At 35.0% G+C, this 21,950-nt stretch overlaps 2 protein-coding genes across 2 annotated transcripts; both read left to right on the top strand.

The window, feature by feature from the left end:
* Nucleotides 1-12,536: 12,536 nt before the first annotated feature.
* Nucleotides 12,537-14,625, top strand: LOC120282392 (3-ketoacyl-CoA synthase 10-like). Its single transcript, XM_039289200.1, is given in 5 exon segments — nucleotides 12,537-12,995; nucleotides 12,997-13,053; nucleotides 13,162-13,787; nucleotides 13,883-14,053; nucleotides 14,055-14,625. Coding segments are annotated over 5 exon segments (1,611 nt in total). The 5' UTR covers nucleotides 12,537-12,638; the 3' UTR covers nucleotides 14,455-14,625.
* A 4,242-nt stretch (nucleotides 14,626-18,867) lies between these two features.
* On the top strand, nucleotides 18,868-21,882 carry LOC120282576 (20 kDa chaperonin, chloroplastic). The gene is given in 8 exon segments (XM_039289415.1): nucleotides 18,868-18,995; nucleotides 19,356-19,546; nucleotides 20,239-20,418; nucleotides 20,994-21,149; nucleotides 21,270-21,293; nucleotides 21,295-21,348; nucleotides 21,573-21,647; nucleotides 21,649-21,882. Coding segments are annotated over 7 exon segments (774 nt in total). The 5' UTR covers nucleotides 18,868-18,995; nucleotides 19,356-19,360; the 3' UTR covers nucleotides 21,748-21,882.
* The last annotated feature ends 68 nt before the right edge of the window (nucleotides 21,883-21,950 follow it).

Genomic DNA, 21,950 nt, shown 5'->3' with positions numbered 1-21,950 from the left:
TATTACACACATATAATGCAGATTAAATAGGTATAACATATATTACACACATATATATAGAATATTACACACTAAAAACTTAATTTACACATGTATAATGTAATCTACACACATGTAGCCTTAGTTTACACAACTAGTACTTATAATGCACATGAAAGCATAGAATCATACACAGTCAACATATATTACATGTCCACTCAGGTGTTCAAGTAATGCGTAATGGTTGTCTGTTCCAACAGGTTTAGTCTCCCGAAGCCTGCGTACTTCTTTTTTTGTAGGAGAAAACCAAGTGGGGTCTTCACTTCCGGGGTTGTCTCTCTTGGTGGACCATCATTTGGCACTATTACAAGAGAATTGTTTTCCTCTGTTCTATTCTTCAGTCCAGTTAGGGATTCGATAAGTGTGTCCACTTCTCATAAGGCCTCTAGGTCGATATATGTTGCGTCAGTTGAAGTGGAGTCAAGTGGAAACATTCTCTTCGGCGGGCGTGCGTGCAAGCGGTTGGTTTTTTCGACCATGTGTCCTTGTGCTTCGTACTCCCTTTTGGCAGCTTTCTTGGGTACTGCTTTTTTTATAGGAGTTCTCTTCAGTGGGGCCTTCCTCGTCAGGGCCCTGACTAGAGCTTTCTTGGGTGGAACCCTCTTCTGTGATAGTTTAGGTGGGACAGCTTCAGATATATCTGCCTTAGCGGTGCGGCGCGTTACGCACCGTGGCGGTGGAAGTCACTGCAATAGGTGTAGGCTCTGTCACAGGGGCAGGTTCAGCAACAGGTGCAGGCTCTGCAACGGGGTAAGGCGCTAGGGCCTCAAGATTGGTATGTTTTTATTTGTAAGCGCAGTCTCTACAACAGGGGAAGACGTTGGGGGTTCTCGGGTGTCATCAGCATCAGGAACCTCAAGGACAGTTTATGAAATGTCCCTTTCTCGAGTCAGGCCAGACCGGCCCCTAAAAGGCCACACTACTCGCTTGAATCTCCTACCTGAAGAAAAAGGAGTAGAAAGATCCGTTGCATCCCGCTGTATGTTACTATCCGCGGCGGTGACCTTGATACGACCCTCCGCTGTCTTTCATCGTTCATGTTGCGCTCGTCCAAATGCTCACGCATTTCACAAAATTCTTCTAATATCCGCTGCAAGAGGTTGCGTACATCATTGTGGTCTCCCTGTAATTGACGCCGAGAGAATTTTGATGAGTTGTCAGGGGAAATCCCTTCCTGGATCGCTTCCTTGCTGGCTGTCTGCTTGGTTTTGCAAAGGATTCCTTGGAGGGGGCATGTTTTCTTTCTATAGGCCTCGTTGGCGGGGAACGTCGTCTCGATCCTTTTCTTTCTGTCAGCCACTTCTGACGACCTCTCATAACCTTGCTTTCTGGTTTCTCGCCTTCCAACGCCAATCAATTCAGTTTCCTCATCATAAGCTAGAACAAGTTCGTAGAAGTGCAAAATTGGTCATATATTACACATGTAAGTCTTATTATACACATGAAAATATTTAATTTACACGTGAATACATTTTCTCACACATGTAATCTTTATTATACATAGGAAAATATATTCCTACACATGTAGAACTTATCATACATATGAAAATATGTTTATACACGGATAAATGATATTATACACAGGTAATAACTCAAGTCGTATATTTTGCAAGAATTTCACACAGGTAGATCACAAACTTACTTCTCTCTTTTTAAGCAATTTTAACAGAGGACCGATCAAAGTCGCCTTGATATAACTGGTTTCCCCATAACACATTATATGGGGTGTCCTTCTCAACCGTTGTTTCTTCACACTGCCAGTTACCTCGTAGAACTAAATGATGAGGATAACGGTGCATCCTTTCAAGTAACCTACGGTGGTGTAGTTTCCTTTGCACCGCATCCGCACACGTTCCGTCGTTGTTGGTAGATCAACCATCAACCACCTATGAAGGCATGGGCCCAAGCATAACGGCCAAGTGAGGGAAGATCATCAGTATACCTGGCTGCAAATATTAGTGCGTTAAGAGAAGTGATGGGGAAGAAGATGGTAGCCATGAAGTAGACCACCAGAATCTTCACAAATGTCTCTTCGTCACCGCCTTTCTTTCACACGAGTGTGCATAGGTTGTCTTTAATTGCGTCACGGTGACGATTATGGATTTTACTGAGGAATGTCTCCTCAAACTCGCATTGGACCTTCTCGTGCTTGAACGATACGATATCCCCTTTTCGTAGTGGAGACCGAGAATGAGTGTCACGTCTTTCTGGCCTGAATGACAACATGCTCTCTCCTACCTTGAAGCGTTGGGTGCGATCATCATACACTTGCAGCAGTGCATCAATCACCCCTCTTTCCTGCATGATGGGTGAGATATCCTTGAAATAGGGAAAAGGAGTGCCTCGGAGTATCTCCCAGTGCCGCATGTTCATCTCTTTCCTCAATACGGAGATCAGTTCTACAACAGGAGCTAGGTAACACCGTGCATTTACAAACATCATCATCATCATCTGTTGTACAAATAAAAGCAAAAAAAAAAATCAATATCTTAAACATGAGCGTACTTATTTTACACACGAAGAAGGTATTGTTTATAGGAACACCTTATGTTACAGAAGAACTCAAAAATTACACAATAAGATCCACAAACTAAATGACAATCTAAATTAAATATGCATCATCATGATAATATCGTATTTCACACACAAACGAAGCAATGTTACAACATCTAAACACCACGCATAGCACTATTGTCCATCTGCTTGAAGGCCCGTTTTCTCACCTCTCGGTTGCGATTTCCTTTGAGAAATTTCTTCAATGGCCATCCTTCAATGGGAGAATAATAGATTCAGAGAAGATGAAAGCTGACGCTCATGAGGAAGACGACTGCTGGGAAAGGGTTCTCCACCGGCTTCACCACGATGTATAGAAGACGAACAGTTGCGCCACCATTGGAGAAAAACGGTCGCGGATCCCAACGCTTCGCAAATCCAACCGTTCAACCATGCACGATTACCTAGATATTCAAGGGCATAGTCATTATTTTGAGCTCCTAGGAACTTTCTCCACACATGAAGGGCAGTATGGTAACTTCCATAACCATTTAACACCCCAACTAACTCCATTTGGGGAATAAGGGTTGGAAAGGAAATGCCCAATAAAGGAGGGACTAAAAAGAAAATAGAAAACTTGCTGGGATTTAGAGGGAAAGTGCAAACTTGGGAGGGATGTTTCAATACTTTCTTGTATTTTTTTCATTATTTGATTCTATATGCACACATATGAGAATAAATAAATGAATTTTTTTTATAGAATCCATAATTTATGCATGACTTAGACATTGTTTTTAAAACTTTAAGCTATATTAATTTATTGTATTTTCTTTTACGGATGCGACGAGCGTATGTACAATCGGAGTGTACACGTTGATGGAAGCGCGCAAATACAATTAGGAACATGCACACCTGCAATATTGAGCTTTCGTCCATGCTCTCTCATCTGGCAAATATAAGGATTAGGTTATAAGTTCGTGCCCACGGTTGGAGATCCGTAACACCACTACATACAACACGATTTGAACCTGAACATCGAGTTTTCAAAAAGGCAAGCATTTCACATTGGAGCTACTATCACTCGACCAAAGGTTTTTAGGCATAACAATCATTTAAATATCATGTTTTAAAAATGAACATGTATCATCTGCGAAAGTTCAGTGATCAACTATCGGATTTCAATCCAATGGTTTTCCAAACAGCATGTATAGTTCTGAGAATTTTTTTCATTCACTGTTGAAATGAATAGTCAGTTGCACATTATTTTGATCTAAATTGTCATTTTGTGATAGTAACAGTTAGGGTTGTTTGTCATTGTTGTCAAATTTTTGTTTTTGTTGCCAATTCCAAATTTTGAAAACAAAACAAGAAAAACACGTTTGACAAATTATTTTTGTTTCCAAAAATTTTGAAAACAACATACATGTTTTCAAAAAAAAATTGGAAACACAATTTTTATGTTTTCAACTATTTTAAAAAAGTTTTCAAAATATTAACTTAACTCATTAAACACATTAATTACTATCTTTTCCTCATCGGCATTAACGGTTTAGACAAATATGTCAGCTTCGGAAGGTACACGCTCATTTTTTCTTCATAATTTTTTTCTTGATTTTTTCTAGTCTCAAAATTTATCTTCTCCCATTTATTTGTAATTTTTTTAAGATAGTTAGGAAATTTGAGATAAAGATGGTTAGAGGCTTGAGATTTTTCTTGTGAAGTCTCCTTCATTTTTTTTTCCTTTTTAAATCTTTTCTAATTATCACAAAAGATCTATATATCATGTATTCCTTTTTTTGTCATTAATACAATTTTATAAAAATTTGACATCTCATTATTTATATATATTTGTTTATAAAAAAATATATAAAAAAAACTTTATTTACTAATACAAGTTAATTTGTGTATACTAATATAAAAAAATTATAAAAATTATAAAAATATAAATTAAGAAAATAATACAAAAATTTTACAATACTTTTTTTTACATTTGTGTTTTTTCTTTCCGAAACATACAACTTTTGTATTCAAATATGTTTCTGTTTTTAAAAATTTGACAACAAAACAAAGACAAAACAAAAACGAAACATAAAAAAAACAAAAGTAAAAAACAAAAAATAAAAACAATGTCAAACGATCCCCACTTAATCAATATAAACTGTCAAAACTATTCTACTATCATTTTTGGAAGACATTTATAAACATACTCACAATATCTAATGGGATGTAGAGTACTTTTGATTTGAATCATAATTTCATGATCGTAAAGCATAATATTAGTAACTTAATCAATTTGAACCGTCAAAAAATTCTACTAGCACTTTTGGAAGAAATTTATAAACAAACTCACAACAACCACCTACTCATTTAAGAATTCAATATAAGCTTTTGTTAATGTTGTTTACTGCCTGTATATATATATATATCTCTTACTTTTTGTCACACAATGGGTGTAGTTGACGTATTTTCTTTTAAAATTATTTAGAAATAAAATAAAATTAATAATACCCATATGGCATGTCTAGTAATTTAATATTGATGCAGGAGTGGTTACTCAAACGTCAACCTCCACTAAACATGTTGTGTTGAACTCGAACCATGCTGATAAGAACACGGTGATGGGTCAAGAAGGCCTAAATCATAAATCTTCATAAATACCCAAACAAACATTTATACATTTCAGTTTACAGGTGAGCGATATGACTACCCTCCTACTTATATTATTTTTAAATAGATGGGTAATAAATATTAAGATTAAAAAATATATATAAATGTTACAAGAGGATGAAACACTCCGCGATTAAGCTAAAAGGATCCACTATATGTATTTAGATTCAATTATCTAAAATAATTTAAATATAAATAATAGATCTAATATGGTAAATAATATGTTAATATTGAAGAAATCCCAAAGTTAGATTTTTTTCAAATTTAATATTTTTTTTAAATTTAATATTAAAATTGAAAAAAAAAAGTACATACGTAAGATCGGAAAAAACTTAGAATATAAAGACTTAAATTGAAGAATTTCATTATGAATATATTCCATCAAGTAGTATCTCGACTTTCTAGTCTCATTCACTGATCTTGATAAAATGTGTTGTACAACTTTAGACATAACTACCGAGTTAGATTCACTCACCTTCTTTGGTGCTAGTTAAGATACATAATCCATTCACTTATCATTTTTTTTTATTGCTAGTTTTTATTTTTATAGATTGATATTTTTCTTATGTATTGGCTTTTCTTTCACTTTTAGTGAATTGTGTATTTTTTCTCATCTTATTTGCTATATCTTTTATCTTCTTGCACTTCTATCCGATGTAACTGCTTGCTTGTAATTATTTTTATTTTTATTTTTATTTTTTTTGAATAATAGACGACAATGTCACTTTTTTTACGAATTGAAATAAGACTTAAACATGATCGAAACCCTGGGATGATCAGATATGTATAATATGAGAATAATATAGAATCCCAGGGTGAGCAGTATGTAACAAGATCTGGAAAAACAATCTCGTGGGGAGAGATTTGAACCCTACGACCTCCCCTTACACTTTTCGACGTCATACCATCGGGACTATCCAATGGTTGACAATTATTTTTATTTTTAATAAAATTATAATTTATTTATTTTTTTAAAAAAACATACAACTCGATATACAGATATGCAAAGACCTTTTAAAAAAAAAAGATATGCAAAGAGATGCAAGAAAGAAAGACGGGAGATTTTCATTCACTTATTTTTGTCCTTTCTAGATATAAGTTTTTACATAAAAACTTAAGCTATGTATGGCACATATATAATTTTATAAAATAATGCCATATATTTTTCTCAAGTACATAATGCTAATGTGGGCAATTGCAAAGGTCATGATGTGTTTAAGAGGCCATATGGAACCCATTTCACAAGTATATATGATCACTGTTGTCACTGTTTTGATTACATAGCTAGCCACATGGTTGGACTTAATTGTGTGCATTGAAAGCTCACCAAATTAAACCATGAAAAGAAACACTGCCACATCTATTAGACTTGTTCATTCAACATGTTCACAAACTTCCTAGATATATATGTTTAACATGCTAATTGTGGAAGACATAGAAAGTATCAACATTCCTTAGTTTTTAAATCATCATTTATATTAGTTTGTCATTTGGACTTCTCATCCATCTCTTTCATGGTGGTTGGCAGGCAATTATTCATTTATTGGGAGCTTTATCATGTATTAATTAATCTTAATTGGTGTAGCTATCACTTCAATTTAATTGAATGCGGATAACTTGTTTTTGGTCATCTTGGTATGTCAAGAATGTCATTTTCTTTTTTATGCTGGTAAGTAAGTTTAATTGTCGTTGAAAAAAGTCTAAATTATATTTCTTTAACTTAAAAGTTAAAATTAATATAAAAATATAGATAAAATTATTGAATACATGATTTATTCTAATCACACGTCAGTTAACTAAATAGATATCAATAGTTGAAGGATAGTGGGACTATTGAGTGTATAAACTTTGCTTTGAATATGGTTTATTCTTGTGATCATGTTTAACTTTGTTAAATAAAAATAATAATAATAATTTATTATTTGTATATATACTTATTAGTTACCGAACCCCATCTCTCCATGCAAATTGTCTGGTCATTAATGATATATCTTAATTTTTATGTCCTATCATAATATTTGTTAGGCTGTGGCTTTTTATATATATATATTTTTTCTAATAATTTTGAACATGTATGTTTTAAAATAGTTTATTAATGTATATATATATATATATATATATATATATGTACATTTTTTTTTTTTGACAAAATCACATTTTGAAAAAAAGTACAACACAACTAAGAAGACTTCAATGCCTTCAGACAAGTGCCCCAACAGGGAAGAGAGCACCTAAAAAAATAATACAATAAAAGTACATAGTCCCCGAAGTGGAGCAAATCAGAAAAACACAATACAGACATGACTCCTTCCAGGGAAGAGAAGAGGTCTCTATGAGGCTCAAAATGTAAGCATTAGAAGGTGCTAGCCAGTGTTACTCTCGATCATTAGGGTGCTACTCAGCTCATCCCTGAGGTTTGCAAACTTCAGATTTCTCTTGACCATATTTTATTAAAATATATAATAATCCTTATTATTTATATCCTTTTAGCATCCACTCGATAAAAAACATAAACCAAAAACTTTAACCGGGAAAACTAAAATTTTAAAAACTAATAGATACAAGATAAAACATATAGTTTTAAAAAAATAAATTCGCCAAAAAATTTAAGGGGTTGCATTAGTTCCATGATTTTGTAGGGTGGTTTATTCATTAGAAAATAGTCTCAAACCTAACCTTATATTTTAATGGATACATTTAAAGAGTTTAGGTGAGTGAGGCTCAGTCATGGGTCAGTATCTCACTCAACAGCTCATATCATCTCTATGGTCCTAACTCCTTAGTACTAACCAACTTAAATGGGTCATTGCGGCAAGTGGCCGGCAGCCATTAATCTCCACCTAAGCAACATTTAATTTAATATATATAACATTAATTAACCATCGGAGATAATCAAACAAACAATGAATTGATCAATTGAATTTCTTGCTTAACAATCACCAAATGTAATGGGATGTTATGAGAATGATGAATGGACAGATATAGGATCGAATTTCTGGGTCAACAATACTGTTGCAATACTGTATATGAGGATGTCGTTTCCTTTCCTTCAAAGTTATATGATAAGAGGATTTATTAACTTGGTTTCGACTCCTGAAATATTTTATGGCCGTGCATCTTGTAGGACTCTATCACCCCATATATCGTCTAGCCAAGTTAATAAATCCTTAAAGGATCATTAAGTCACTAAAACTGATACATCATTGTACTTATTTGTCCTTTAACACCCCTTCGTTGTAAGCTGACATTTGTGGCTTTTGTTAAAAAAAAAAATTTTGTGTTATCTTCTAAGAAGAAACTTCAAAATAACCAGCGGTAAGAATTACTAGTTTGGAGAGAAAATGTGTGGATTTTTATAACTAGTTAAAAATTATTGAGTCAGCAGAATATAAAGTTTGATACATTTTTAATATGTAACATCCAAGCACAAAAATTTCAAATATATATATATATATATATATATTTATATTCACATTAACGTGGATGACTCATACTTTCCCTACATGATAAGAAAATAGTTACAAGATCACAAAAAACCTTTGTGACGTGCGCCCCTTGCAAGGCAACCTTTGAAACGTGGCAATCTTGGCATGATTTGATACCAAGACAAGATAACGTGGCAACTTTTGTGATGTGACATAATTGATGACATGGCAGGGCATGGTGACATGTGAAAGAGTCTTGGATTGGAGGCAAATATCTTGAAAATCTTGATGGAGCTTTTTTAGTATGTGTTACAACTTGAAGATAAGATCATATCAATACAATATTTAGGAGATTTGATTGGAGACTAAATATGAATGGAGCTTAATTGAAGAAATACATATTAATGGTATGATTAAAGGCTATTAAAGGTATAATTTGAAGAACCTTAATAAGTTTGATTGAAGACTATTAAGGGTATGATTGAAGGCATGATTATTATCGGTATGATTGCATGATTGATTGAAGATTTTTCTTGGGAAGATTTGAAGACTAAACTTGGGTAAATTGAGATCAAGTTTGGAAAGTTTTAAGAAGACGCACAAAGACGTGCGCCCTTTGTGAGGGACTGCGTGGTGAGGAACTGAGGAAGTAGGCTAGTTGCTGGTAGTTTGGATCAGGAGATCAGGCTACACCGATTTAGACTAAGCATGATTTGGAGGATGATGGGTCTTGAGGTTGTTCGCAATGTAACCAGAACTCAATCAAGTCAGCAGTCAGGGCCATGTTGCAAGTTGTGTTACAACAGGAGTTGCAACAGCTAATTTTGGAAAGTTCTAAAGTTAGAAGCCACAGAGATTCTAAAAGATGTATGAACTATATTTGGGACGTTGAGGCGTTTATATAAGCTACATTGCTCTGAGATTAGGTGTAACTCTTGAGGAGGAGAGCGTGAGGGCACTAGACAATCTAGAGAGTGTAATGATCTTTATTTGTAAGAGTGAGTGATAAAGTGTTTATACCCAATTATTTTCACCTCCTTTAGTGGATTGTTTATCTCTAAGCTTGGCCCCCCAAACGTAGGCGAGTGAACGCCGAACTGGGTTACTAATTTCGTGTGTCTTCTTTTTTTGGTTTGTGCGAGTTCTCTATGAGTATTTGAGTGTTTTCTAAACTACAAACCTCACCTGTAGAACTAACAACATCCTTTCATACCCTCCCTCCTCTCCCTCCCCCCCTCCCCTCCCCTCTCTCTCTCCCCCCAATTCAATCCCCTGTATAAGAAAAGCCTTTTTAGAAAAATATTTATAAAAATATATAATTTTGTCTTCTTCACTTTTTACTTGTATGCAATAAAAAAATTTATTTTCTTCTTAAAAAAAACTTTTATGACTCCGTCCTGATAAGATGTTAAATGTTTTTATAATTGGTGATCCCTAATTCTATTTAAATAGTCTTGCAAAACACTTAGTGTAATTTATGTGCTACAAATGTTTTGAGAATCCATAATAATACTTCAAGGATCTAATCAATAGACTTGATCATGTGGCCATCATTGATTTTATTAAGGATGTAGGGCAGAGTCATCACTATTTGAGCCTATTTAAGTATTCAAAGAATTTAAATGATTAATTAGGTCGTACCTAAAAAGCAATATAGTTAGGTCACAATCCCGACTTGTAATCTACTTATGGTTTATTTAAACATATGATTAGATTTTATTATGGTAGTGTTTGTTTTGTTGTATTTGAAGTTATAAAACTTTAAATATCACATTCAAAAATCTTTTGTTTGGTTTAAAGAGATTTTAAAATACTAAGGTAAAACCTATTACTCCCATGGATGTATTTGGACTTGCATCTAAATTTGGCGTAAATAGAAATCCCGGAATTTAAAATCCTTAAGTGATGTATTTATATGTGTGTATATATATATATATATATTAATGTATATTAATGTATATGCATATATACACACATATATATATACATGTATGTATATAGAAATATATATATACATACACATATGCATATATACACATATACATGCATACATATACTTATACTCACATACATACATATTCATATATATGTATACATAAATATATACATATACAAATACACATATGCATATGCATATACGCATACATATATTTATACACACACACACACACACTACATATATATATATATATATAAACATGCACATGTATGTTTACATATATATACATACATATACAAATATATATATACTTCTACATATATACTTATATACATATGCATATATGCATATATACACACTTATATATACACTTGTACACATTTGTTTTTCAAGTCCAAATTTACAAATCTTATAACTGAAAATCCACTACATTTAAAATTGCATCCAACCAAACGTCACCTATAATAAAATGACTTTTGCAACATAAGCCAAAATAGTTACACTAATTTTTAATATAATGAAATTATTTATTTTTTTATGTTTATGATTTTCCCTTATTTTAGGTTTCTTATTTGAACAAGTGTATTTTAATTTTATTTACTCTTCTTTATTATTATCGGGGTTTTGTTTTGTTTTATTTTTATTTTCATTTTTATTTTTGACAAAGTGAATAAACCACACATTAAAATGTACACATCACTCAACGGGGATTGAAGTGTAAACTCATTTTCATTGGCAATAATTTTTTTTGGCATCAATACATTCTGTGTATTTCATATCCTGAGCAACAAAAGTCTATAACACTTTTTACAATGAAACCTCGATTATCATCTGTTATTTCTTTTAAAACTCTTTTGATCAGTCTCGAATTTATGTCAATTGGGACCTCACCAACCTGATTGAAATATCTATGATTTTTTTATTTTGAATAAAGTGGATAAACCACTTATTCATTCAAAAAGACAAAAACAAAGAAACAACCAACAAAACACAGGAGAAAGAAAAAAAAACAAAAGGCAGGTCACCAGAAGTGAAATACCGCAAGAGAAAGCGAGGGGAAAATAGAAAACAAAAAGGACATCATCCAGACACTGAATGATGAACCCTTGGCAGAGCTTAAATCAGGTTGGCACCTTCAGAGGTGGGAACACCTGGCTCACTAGCTAAAGCTGGCTAAGGAGGAAGGGCGGGACCATCAATACTCACAAAAGCAAGGTTGCGTTTGATCTTATGGAGAGCCTCCTCAAGTTGAGGGAATGACCGAAACAGGGGCTGCACAAAACCAATCGATGAGAAAAATGTTAATTTTGCGAATAATAGCATGCTCCTCTAAAGCAGTAAAAGAAAAAATGCATCTGTTGCCCTCGGCCTAGAGAGCCCAACAAATAGCTCTGATAAGAAGTAATCTAGCGGGTTTAGAGTGAAGAGCACCTTTCAATATCCCCTGAAGAGGTCCAAGTATCGTACAGGGAGATAGGGTGAACTACCCTAAAAAATGCTGCAAAATGTGCCCAAATTCTACTTGAATAAGAATAACTTAGGAGAAGATGAATGAACTCTTCCTCAGCAGCATTACAGAGAACACATGTGCTAGTGGAGATTTTATTGCATCTGCATTTAGCTTGATTGACCTGAGTAAATATTTTATTGTGCAAGGCCAACTAGAAGAAAGCTTTCACTTTGAGAAGGCAACATCTTTTCTAGAGGGAATGACCAAAGGCGCACCGAGTCCGGCCATCATCGAGAAAAACATAGAAGGAAATATCTACAACTTCAACTTTTTCGTATAAATTTTTTTTTTTAATTTCTTTTCATTTAGGAGTAAAACCAACCATGTGAAACACTCCAAACTCCCATGCTTTTCATTGAATGAGTAATTCATGGCAAGCCAACTACACCTCCCTAGTTGGATACAAGCATTAACTATCCCTCATCCACCACCTTCTTTATATGAACACCACTTCTTCCTCCATCTTCCTCCATAACAACTCATCACCCAACTCCTTCCCAACCTACTCAATCCTCTCAAACCCAAACTATCACCAACAACACCACTTTCCATAACAAAACCTTTCATGGCTTCTGCAGAGCAAGCTCTCCTTTCAACCGAGATTGTCAACCGTGGTGTTGAAGCCTCCGGCCCGGACGCCGGCTCTCCGACCTTCTCCGTCATAGTCAGGCGCCGTTTGCCGGACTTCTTACAGTCAGTGAATCTCAAATACGTCAAACTTGGCTACCACTACCTTATAAGTCATGCAATATATTTAGCTACCATCCCTGTTATTGTTCTTGTGTTTGGTGCTGAAATTGGAAGTTTAAGTAAAGAAGAACTATGGAAGAAAATCTGGGAAGAAGCTACTTATGATCTTGCTACTTTGCTTGCCTTCTTAGCTGTTCTCGTCTTCACTGTCTCAGTCTACTTCATGTCTCGTCCCTCGGCCCATTTACCTCATCGACTTCGCTTGTTACCGCCCTTCCGATGAGCTAAAGGTATATATCTTATACATGCATACCATGCATAAACATTCTAGATCTTAATTCTTATTATTATTTTTGCCATATATACAAAAGTGTCTTAATTAATTAAATTCTCAATAGGTTTCAAAGAAGGAGTTTATAGAATTAGCAAGAAAATCAGGTAAATTTGATGAAGAAAGCTTAGCATTCCAAAGCCGAATTCTCAACTCATCCGGCATCGGCGATGAAACATATATCCCTAGATGCATTTACTCTTCCGACAAATGTGCGACGATGAAAGAAGGCCGTACTGAGGTCTCTGAAGTCATGTTCGGAGCTCTCGACGAACTCTTCCAGAAAACTCGAGTCCGGCCGAAGGACGTCGGTGTCATCATCGTCAATTGCAGTCAGTTCAACCCAACCCCATCTCTTTCGGCCATGATTATTAACCATTACAAGATGCGTGGCAATGTTTTGAGCTACAACCTCGGTGGAATGGGATGCAGTGCGAGTATCATTGCACTTGATCTAGCCCAAGATATGTTGCAAGCCAACGCCAACAACTACGCCGTGGTTGTGAGCACGGAGGCCGTGTCTTTCACTTGGTACACCGGCCGCAACCGCTCAATGCTCATCCCTAATTGTTTTTTCCGTATGGGTTGCTCCGCCGTGCTTCTTTCTAACCGACGCCGAGATTTTAGTCGTGCTAAGTACCGTCTTGAGCACATCGTCCGCACTCACAAAGGCGGCGATGACCGCAGCTTCAGGTACTGATCAGATCAACATCAACTTATAATACAATACAAATACATAAAATAACATGTTAATATCTTAACATACATATACTATTGCTTGCTTGTAGATGTGTGTATCAAGAAGAAGATGAGCAAAGGATCAAAGGTTTATCAATAAGCAGAGAGCTAATGGAGATTGGAGGACAAGCATTGAAGACGAACATCACTACTCTTGGTCCACTAGTACTTCCTTTCTCCGAACAGCTCCTCTTCTTTGCAACCTTGCTCTACCGGCACTTTATTCGGTAAACGAGCTGCCGGAGAGACTGAAACATCATCGACTTCAGTGAAACCATACATTCCGGACTACAAGCTCGCGTTCGAGCACTTTTGCGTGCACGCGGCGAGCAAGGTGGTGCTGGACGCGCTGCAGAGTAATCTTGAACTAAGTAGTGATAACCTGGAAGCGTCTCGTGCAGTGCTGCATCGGTTCGGCAACACGTCGAGCAGCAGCATTTGGTATGAGCTCGCATACATTGAGGCCAAAGGGCGTGTGCGACGCGGTGATAGAGTTTGGCAGCTGGCGTTCGGGTCAGGATTCAAGTGTAATAGTGCTGTTTGGCGCGCTGTGCGGCGCATCAAGAAGCCTGCGCGCGGACCGTGGATTGATTGTGTTGATGCGTACCCGGCTGAGCTGTGACCTGTGTAAGCTCGGCCGTGTTGCATGTGTGCGCGCTTAGCTTCTTGTTAATTTCTAAGCTATCTTTTTTTTTTCTTTGATGTTGCTGTTATAAGCTGTTGTTAGACTATTAATTACTATTGGCACTTATATTTAATTTACTGAAGTTTAAAACTTGTTGGTTTATTAATATTTTTGATAATGATATCTTTGGATCTATATATTGGTATAATTAATTATGTGGTTGGTTATGGGGATTGATAAATTGGGAGGTTGGGAAGGAGAAGAATTAATGGACAATTAATATGAGTGGTATTAATGAGTTTAGCTCTTCTGACTTCTTTGGAGGGATCGCAGTCTATGAACCTCTCCGTTTATCATGACTTCAGTCTTGCTATTTGTTCTTTTCTCTTCTCTCGTGAAAGCGGATGCTGTCCTTTTTATAAGTCTTATCTTTCTGCATGCAGATTTCTTAATATTAATGGAAGATTTAAATCCTAGCTAGATAAAATCTCTTGGATATAATATATGTATCTTATACCAGCCCCCAAACATCATTGTCTTTCTTTAATTAGTTAGTTTGGTCTCAATAATATATGTTAAAAGAGTTTTTTTTTTTATTACATAAAATTCTCCTTGCTATCACACAATATCAAATCCTCTAAGAAAAAAACTTTTCTAATATATGCAAGCTTCACAAGAGCATTGCCGTATGCACCACTTCACATTTCCAATCATGTTGTGACAAGCTTTTCACACATCGCCAATTATGATGACAATAATCACCGGTATCGCATCTATTTTTAATTGTATCTCATAAAATCCTTCCTCCCATGCAAGCATTAACTCCATTTTTGTTACTTGAAGTTCAGCCATAATATTCCTGTTTTAGTCTCACATCGCTTAACTGATGGGATGTTCATGTATATATATATATATATATATATGCGCGGTGTAATCCCATCTGACATTTTTTTTATTATGGGTTTTCCGTTATATATGTATCAAACTATTTACCATCACAAGTACACATCACATAGCCCGCACCTTCCATCTATTTTGTAATAAAAAAAGATAACCCTCTAATCTGTATCACATGTTTTAAACGAGATTGTGATAGCATCTTAATATATTTATGGTGTTTTATGCACATATGAAATTGTATCTACAGGATTGCTTATTCTCATGGTGCTTTATTTTTAAATATAATTTATAGCTATTTTTCACTCATTTTCAACCTGCTTTCCTGTTCTTCCAAAAGATGATTGAAATCTTTTAATCCCGGTGATTTTTTTTAGAGCAAAATAGATAATTAAACTACTAATTTATTATACGAGAAAAACCGATACAAACAGAAAAAAGGAACAAACAAAAAGTATAAGAAACATGATAGAATCCAGTAAATTTTTCAAATATTTAGTTAGGTCCATTATTATTGGATATGACCAAATATTCCGCTTTGGCTTCTCTACAACTTGAGGTAAAAACGAAACAAAAGTTGAAGGGTTTGTCCGGAAATGTGACAGCTTTAATTATCTACTTTTTATTTAAGCCTAATTCCTTTACAAACACAACCAAACATGAATCACGATGGCTTTATTTGAGCCTCTAGGATCTCATATATTAGGCTACCATAAATACGAAACTATAAAAGATGAAATTACCAAACAACCAGGGATAGAATATAGCCGGGACAAACTGAATTTTATTAGATTTTGTGAGTGTTATTTTATTTATTTCTTTATTTACTTAGAGCAAACTCAATGCCATTAAATTGTGAATATTTCTTTAATTATTTATTTATTTTTATAAAAAATAAAATATGATCCATGACATGAAAAATTAATGAGAAGATTTACAAAATTTGATTAGAAAAAAAAAACTATAAGATATAGAAGTATAATGTAGGGTAGGTTCAGGAACATCTTTATATATTATTCGATTACTTAAAAATTGTTTGTTTTACATATATTTGTTTGGTTCAATTAAACAAATTTGGGATGAATCTAAAATATAAATATGTATTCAAGCAATCGGGATAATTATAACGAAATGAAATAATAAATATTTTGGAAATATAAAGATACTTGACATCCCGCTATAGTGCTAATTAAGAACTTGTTATTGCAAGAGATGGCTTATGTTAATGAGGGTTATGTTATTAACTTACTATTGGTGTGTTTCTTGTCCTCCGATTATCTTATTATTTAGTGAATTTATTTGTTGGTTTTTTCTGTATTTGAACTTAGGTGGTTATTTATTAGTGTGGTGTTTGGCTGCTTTTAGTTAATCAAATATCATCACCTATTTAAAGTTAAAAAGTTACAAAGAAGATGTGCACATAATTAAAGCTCTTCTGGGGAGCCAAATACTGTTGTGATATGGAAGATGAACAAGAGTGTGATCCAAGGTGTTCGACGATATGCTTGGAGGTTTTTTCACAGCTTGTTTTGCTTGGAGTCAAAAAGTCAAGGTAAAGAATAAAAACAGGGAGACAGAAGAGTTTCTCAGCCAATCCACTGCATCCACTAGCTTCTGGTAATATATATATAAAAAAAAACTACAGACAAGTAAAGCACTAAGCTTAATACCCATTGGTAGATACACCAAAACAACTTCCCATTGGTCTAAACATAATCTAGACTCACTTAACCATTGGCTCTCCACTCACTTCCGGAGATACATATATATTAGTACATACACAAATAAAGGCTTCAACTGCTCAACTACTCATACGACATAGCATCCATGCCCTGCTTACTGAACAGAGTAGGTCTTCATACTCAGTGTCTCAAAGCCATGCCCGTTTGCTTCCCTTCCGGTGCACCTGACCTGCCTCACCTCCATACACCTTACTTGCTCACCATGCCGGCAATCCGGGTCTTGTCTTCAATCAACTTCTCAACAAATACTACCAATGAAGAGCATTCTCAATTGCCATATGCTCATCTTTGGCACAAGGGTGAAGTTATACGACCTTTTCAAACCATACGAAAATGATCTTATACCACTAGATTTAGTGCCTTTTGGTTAATTCTCACTATATGCAAACAAAAATACGTGCAAACAACCATCATAATCTAAATAATATAAATTTTTTTATAATTAATATAAATATTTAAAATAATAAACAAACAATGAGACATATATTTCTCATTTAATACACAAAAGTTAAATGAGTTTGAAATTTTCATTTTATCTTGTTTGATAATTTATTTTAAAGTTAAACTCTATTTATTCCGACTAACAATTTGCAAAACAAAAATATATACAGATTAATTTTTTTAAGTAATACAATATTTGGGGGTTTGAACCACTAAATTATTATTATTAAAATTATTTTTTTAATAAAAATTGATAAACCACATCTTTATTTAAAGAAAGCAAAACAAGAACTGAAAAAGAACAAACCGCTACAAAAAGCAGAAAAGGAAAGCAAACAAACAGACAAGTCAGGAGAATATCACCAGAAGTGATGAAACACCCAAAACTTGTTTACAATCAAACTCGTAAACAGAACAACAACAAACAACAACAAAAAAAGAGAACCACAATTGGGAAAAACAAAGAACACCATAAGGTACCAAAGGCCTTTACCAGCTAACAAAGGTAGGCAAAACAAAGGATGAATTACTTGCGAGTTGATGAAGCCATGACGGAGTTGTTCGTAGTTGACCGAGTGTTTAAGAGGTCTAGAGAGTGCTTGAGTTTTGCACTGAATCTGAGATTACATGTTGAAGGAGCAGGTCTCGTGCTGCAGAAATCCAATCAAAAAGCATATGAATAATTTTAGTAGTAATAGATGAAACATTCTGAAAAAGAGAGTTAAACAAACAATTGTTTCTTTCAAGCCAAATATTTCAACAAATGACTTTAGAAATTAGACCCCACAAAACTTGCAGCTGATCATTGAGGAATAGAATCCAAGAAGTCCAGATTTTTGAAAGATGATAAGTATGTGGCTGTGCATTTAGGGTTTGTTCAAAGAACACCCATGTTCTTTCAGAAACATCACACTAAAGAAAGAGATGATTTACCGAGTCTTTATGACAGTATCCGTTTTATTCTAAAAATTGCAACTTTTTTTTAGCTAAGTTGACTAGGGTGAGGAACCACCAAATTATTACAATTAATTATTAAATATAACAAAATAAAACCAATTAATATATTTTCGCTGAAAAAGGGATCTTTGGATAATTTCAGTAAGGCCCATTAAAGAGGGCCCATTCTCCAGAAGCTCGAGACAACATTCTAGAACCATCGCCTGCACTTCGGGAAAGCATACTTTGGTACGATGTTCCTCCTGACCTAATACGCTCGTCCAAGTAGCCAATCAAGTAAATCGAAATATTATTTCCGTCGTACATAGATTGCACTGGAACAGTTTAGTGCCCTACATACGAAGGAACAGCACAACGCATCACTCAGGATAAAGCTTGATAGGGTTTCCAACTCTCCATCGTTTATAGGGTTTTATCTCTCCGACGCTTCTTCTTCGATTCATTCGATTGAGAAATCGAATTCGCTCTATTCCATTCTCCGAAGGTAGTGTCGAGCTTCAGGTAGTGTTCATCTCTGTGATTTTCTCTCTCTTTTTTTATTTTCTTTTTGATTTGGTTATATATATGTATATATTTGTTCTTGTGTTTTATGAGTATGGTTCAGGTTCTTTAGATCTATAGTTTTTATTCACAAAGCCAAAAACTTTACTGTTTTCCGGGAGTTTTCCTCGTGTTTTACTTCTAAATCAGCTGAAAAAAATCCCATTTTTAAATCATAAGGTCTTTCAAATCTCTGGAATTTGGCGAAGTTTTTTTTTTTTCTTTTTGAATTTTGGGCTTTGGTATTGTTGTAGTGAAAATCCAATTACTTTATGATTTCTTCGCGTAACTTTGATCTAGGCGGCGTTTTAATCCATCCAGGTTTAATGGCCACATTGCCGATAATTGGTGCTGGGTTAGCGGGGAGGGTCATGATGCCCTCTTTTGATGGCCTTCGTCAATCTCCATCCGTTCTGCGAGTTTGTCCCATGGTCACTGTCTGCAATGCTGGTCTGAACCGGAGGAGCTTCCGAGGCCTTGTTGTCAAGGCTGCCACCACTGTAGCCCCTAAGGTAATTGAAAGTCTCTGCCTTTTTGCTTGGTCCATCTCATATGAAGTATGAAAAACGTAGTGTGTTCCTTGTTATTGATTTAGAATTAATGCCGTATGATTTGCTGGTGTGGTGGGATCTCGTTTCTCATCCAATGCATGCATTTGGAGGTTAAGTTTCGAGCTCGATGCTCAGAATGTGCATTTGATGTCTAAAATTCGATTTTACAATTGTAATAAGAGATTTGATTCATTTTTTAGCTTGATTTCTTCTTGTGGGATTTCAATTTTGTAATTAGTTAATAATTGCGGTTTCTTGTGGAAAAATTGAATGTTTTCTCCGCTTGAGAATTTGTCTCAGTTTTTTCATTTTGGCCTTCAAAAGTTTGACATGTGTTTTGATATTATTCTTGATGCATCCCATCATCAAGTGAATAAATAGGTTTATCCCTTTTCATTTTCATCCCGAGTTACTCTCTTGGACTTCTTGGCTTTTGTTACTTGTGCTAAGCAATTAAATGCATGGCCAACAAACGTTCAACCAGAAGCACAGCTTACTGGGGCCCTTCATTTGCATAATTGTTGCTTAGATTGCCTGTTCTTTAGTCTGCTTAATGTTTTGCATTTTGGTTTGTTGGTAAATTAGAAATTTATCATGTCAAGAGGCCTTTATCTCGGCTTCTTAAATGTGATTGGTTGTCCATTATTTAACAGTTTACGTCCGTTAAGCCTCTGGATGATCGGGTTCTAGTCAAGATCAAGTCTTTTGATGAGAAAACACCTGGAGGTGTATTGCTTCCAACAACTGCTCAGAGTAAGCCTCAGGGAGGCGAGGTTGTAGCTGTTGGAGATGGTAGAACTGTTGGCAACAAAAAAGTGGAGATCAGTGTGCAGGTAGCTATTTCGAGTCTTAGCTTCTGGTTGTAATGTATTAATAGCTAGTAAGAGATCATAAAGGAGCAATGTGTTTTTTTTAAAAAAATATATATTAATTTTCGACTTACATTTAATAACTATGATTTTATAATAAGCTGTTTATTGGTATGAATGCACTTTTGTCCGTGAGTTATGCCTTATAATTCATTTCATCCAAGGGTTAAAAAGAATTGTTGAACAGTGCCCAAAATAGTTAGTTTTTCCATAGATTAGGGGCTATTCATACAATCTTCTAAGTTCATGCACCAAAAGTGCACTTTCACATTGTTTAGTTGTCATTGGTGGGAAGTATGCTTATAATATGAAAACACCTGAATCTATTTACAGTGCTTTCTGTGACTCACATGTTCGCTGATCAAGTTGCGCCCTGTTGCTTTTGCTTCACTAATGTTTTACTTTCTATTGCAGTCATACATCACCAGATTGTATTTTTGCTTGGTATTTGGCAAGCGCTTTCTTTTTCCCCAAAACAAAAATCTTAAGTGTGTTGTGTCTTTTAAAGAGCTGACTATCTATAACCTTTCATGTAATAGTCCGGAGCCCAGGTTGTATACTCCAAGTTCGCTGGAACAGAGCTGGAATTCAATGGGGCTGACCATATATTATTAAAGGAGGATGATATTGTTGGTATTCTTGATACTGATGATGTCAAAGATCTCAAGCCTCTGGGCGACCGAGTCCTGATCAAGGTTTGTGTTTTTTTCTATAAATTTCTTCATATTCTTCTCGGGAAGATAATTGTCGTTGATGCGTTGTTCCAAAGCTTCCATTGGTGTTCCTTATCTTTCATTCTTCCGTATAAATCTCAGATCGTGGAAGCTGAAGATAAAACTCCCTGCTGGCGTGCTATTGACAGGGGCCACCAAGGAAAAACCTCCCATAGGCACAGTAAGTTTTGATCTTCCCAGTGTGATGCGAATAGATTTTTAAATGACCTTCTGCGTAATCTTTAGTGAAAGTAGAGTTATCTAAGTTGAAAAATTATCAAATGATATTTTGTGGGGGTGACTAAGTTAGAAATGAAGAAATAATCTTCCATCTGAAACTATAATCATAATGGTGAATATACTGCTAACTTGCATGATTATAACATTCTCTCATCATCGGCACAGATAGTTGCGGTTGGACCAGGTCCCTTAGATGACGAGGGCAAGCGAAAGGCTCTCTCCGTCACCCCGGGCAACACTGGTTTTGTACTCGAAGTTTGCCGGAACCGAGTTCAAGAGCGCTGATGGTTCTGATTACATTGCTTTGAGATCATCTGATGTAATTGCTGTTCTGAGTTAATGTGCTTCCGCGCCATTTGATTTTGAGCTGAGGAACTTTGACAACTTTGTTTTTGGTACTTGAACATCACCAACTTTATTGTGCTTTAAAGTTTAAATTATCAATCTTATGCTGGTTCTGAAATTTTCCAACTTATTATCATTTGAGTGCCTATATTTGATTAAAAGCCAAGCAAGTCAATTGGTAGTTGGTGAAACAGAAGA

The sequence above is a fragment of the Dioscorea cayenensis genome, chromosome 18, assembly GCF_009730915.1.
Source record: "Dioscorea cayenensis subsp. rotundata cultivar TDr96_F1 chromosome 18, TDr96_F1_v2_PseudoChromosome.rev07_lg8_w22 25.fasta, whole genome shotgun sequence".
Classification (NCBI taxonomy): domain Eukaryota; kingdom Viridiplantae; phylum Streptophyta; class Magnoliopsida; order Dioscoreales; family Dioscoreaceae; genus Dioscorea; species Dioscorea cayenensis.
This window is presented reverse-complemented; position numbering and strand designations above follow the sequence as displayed.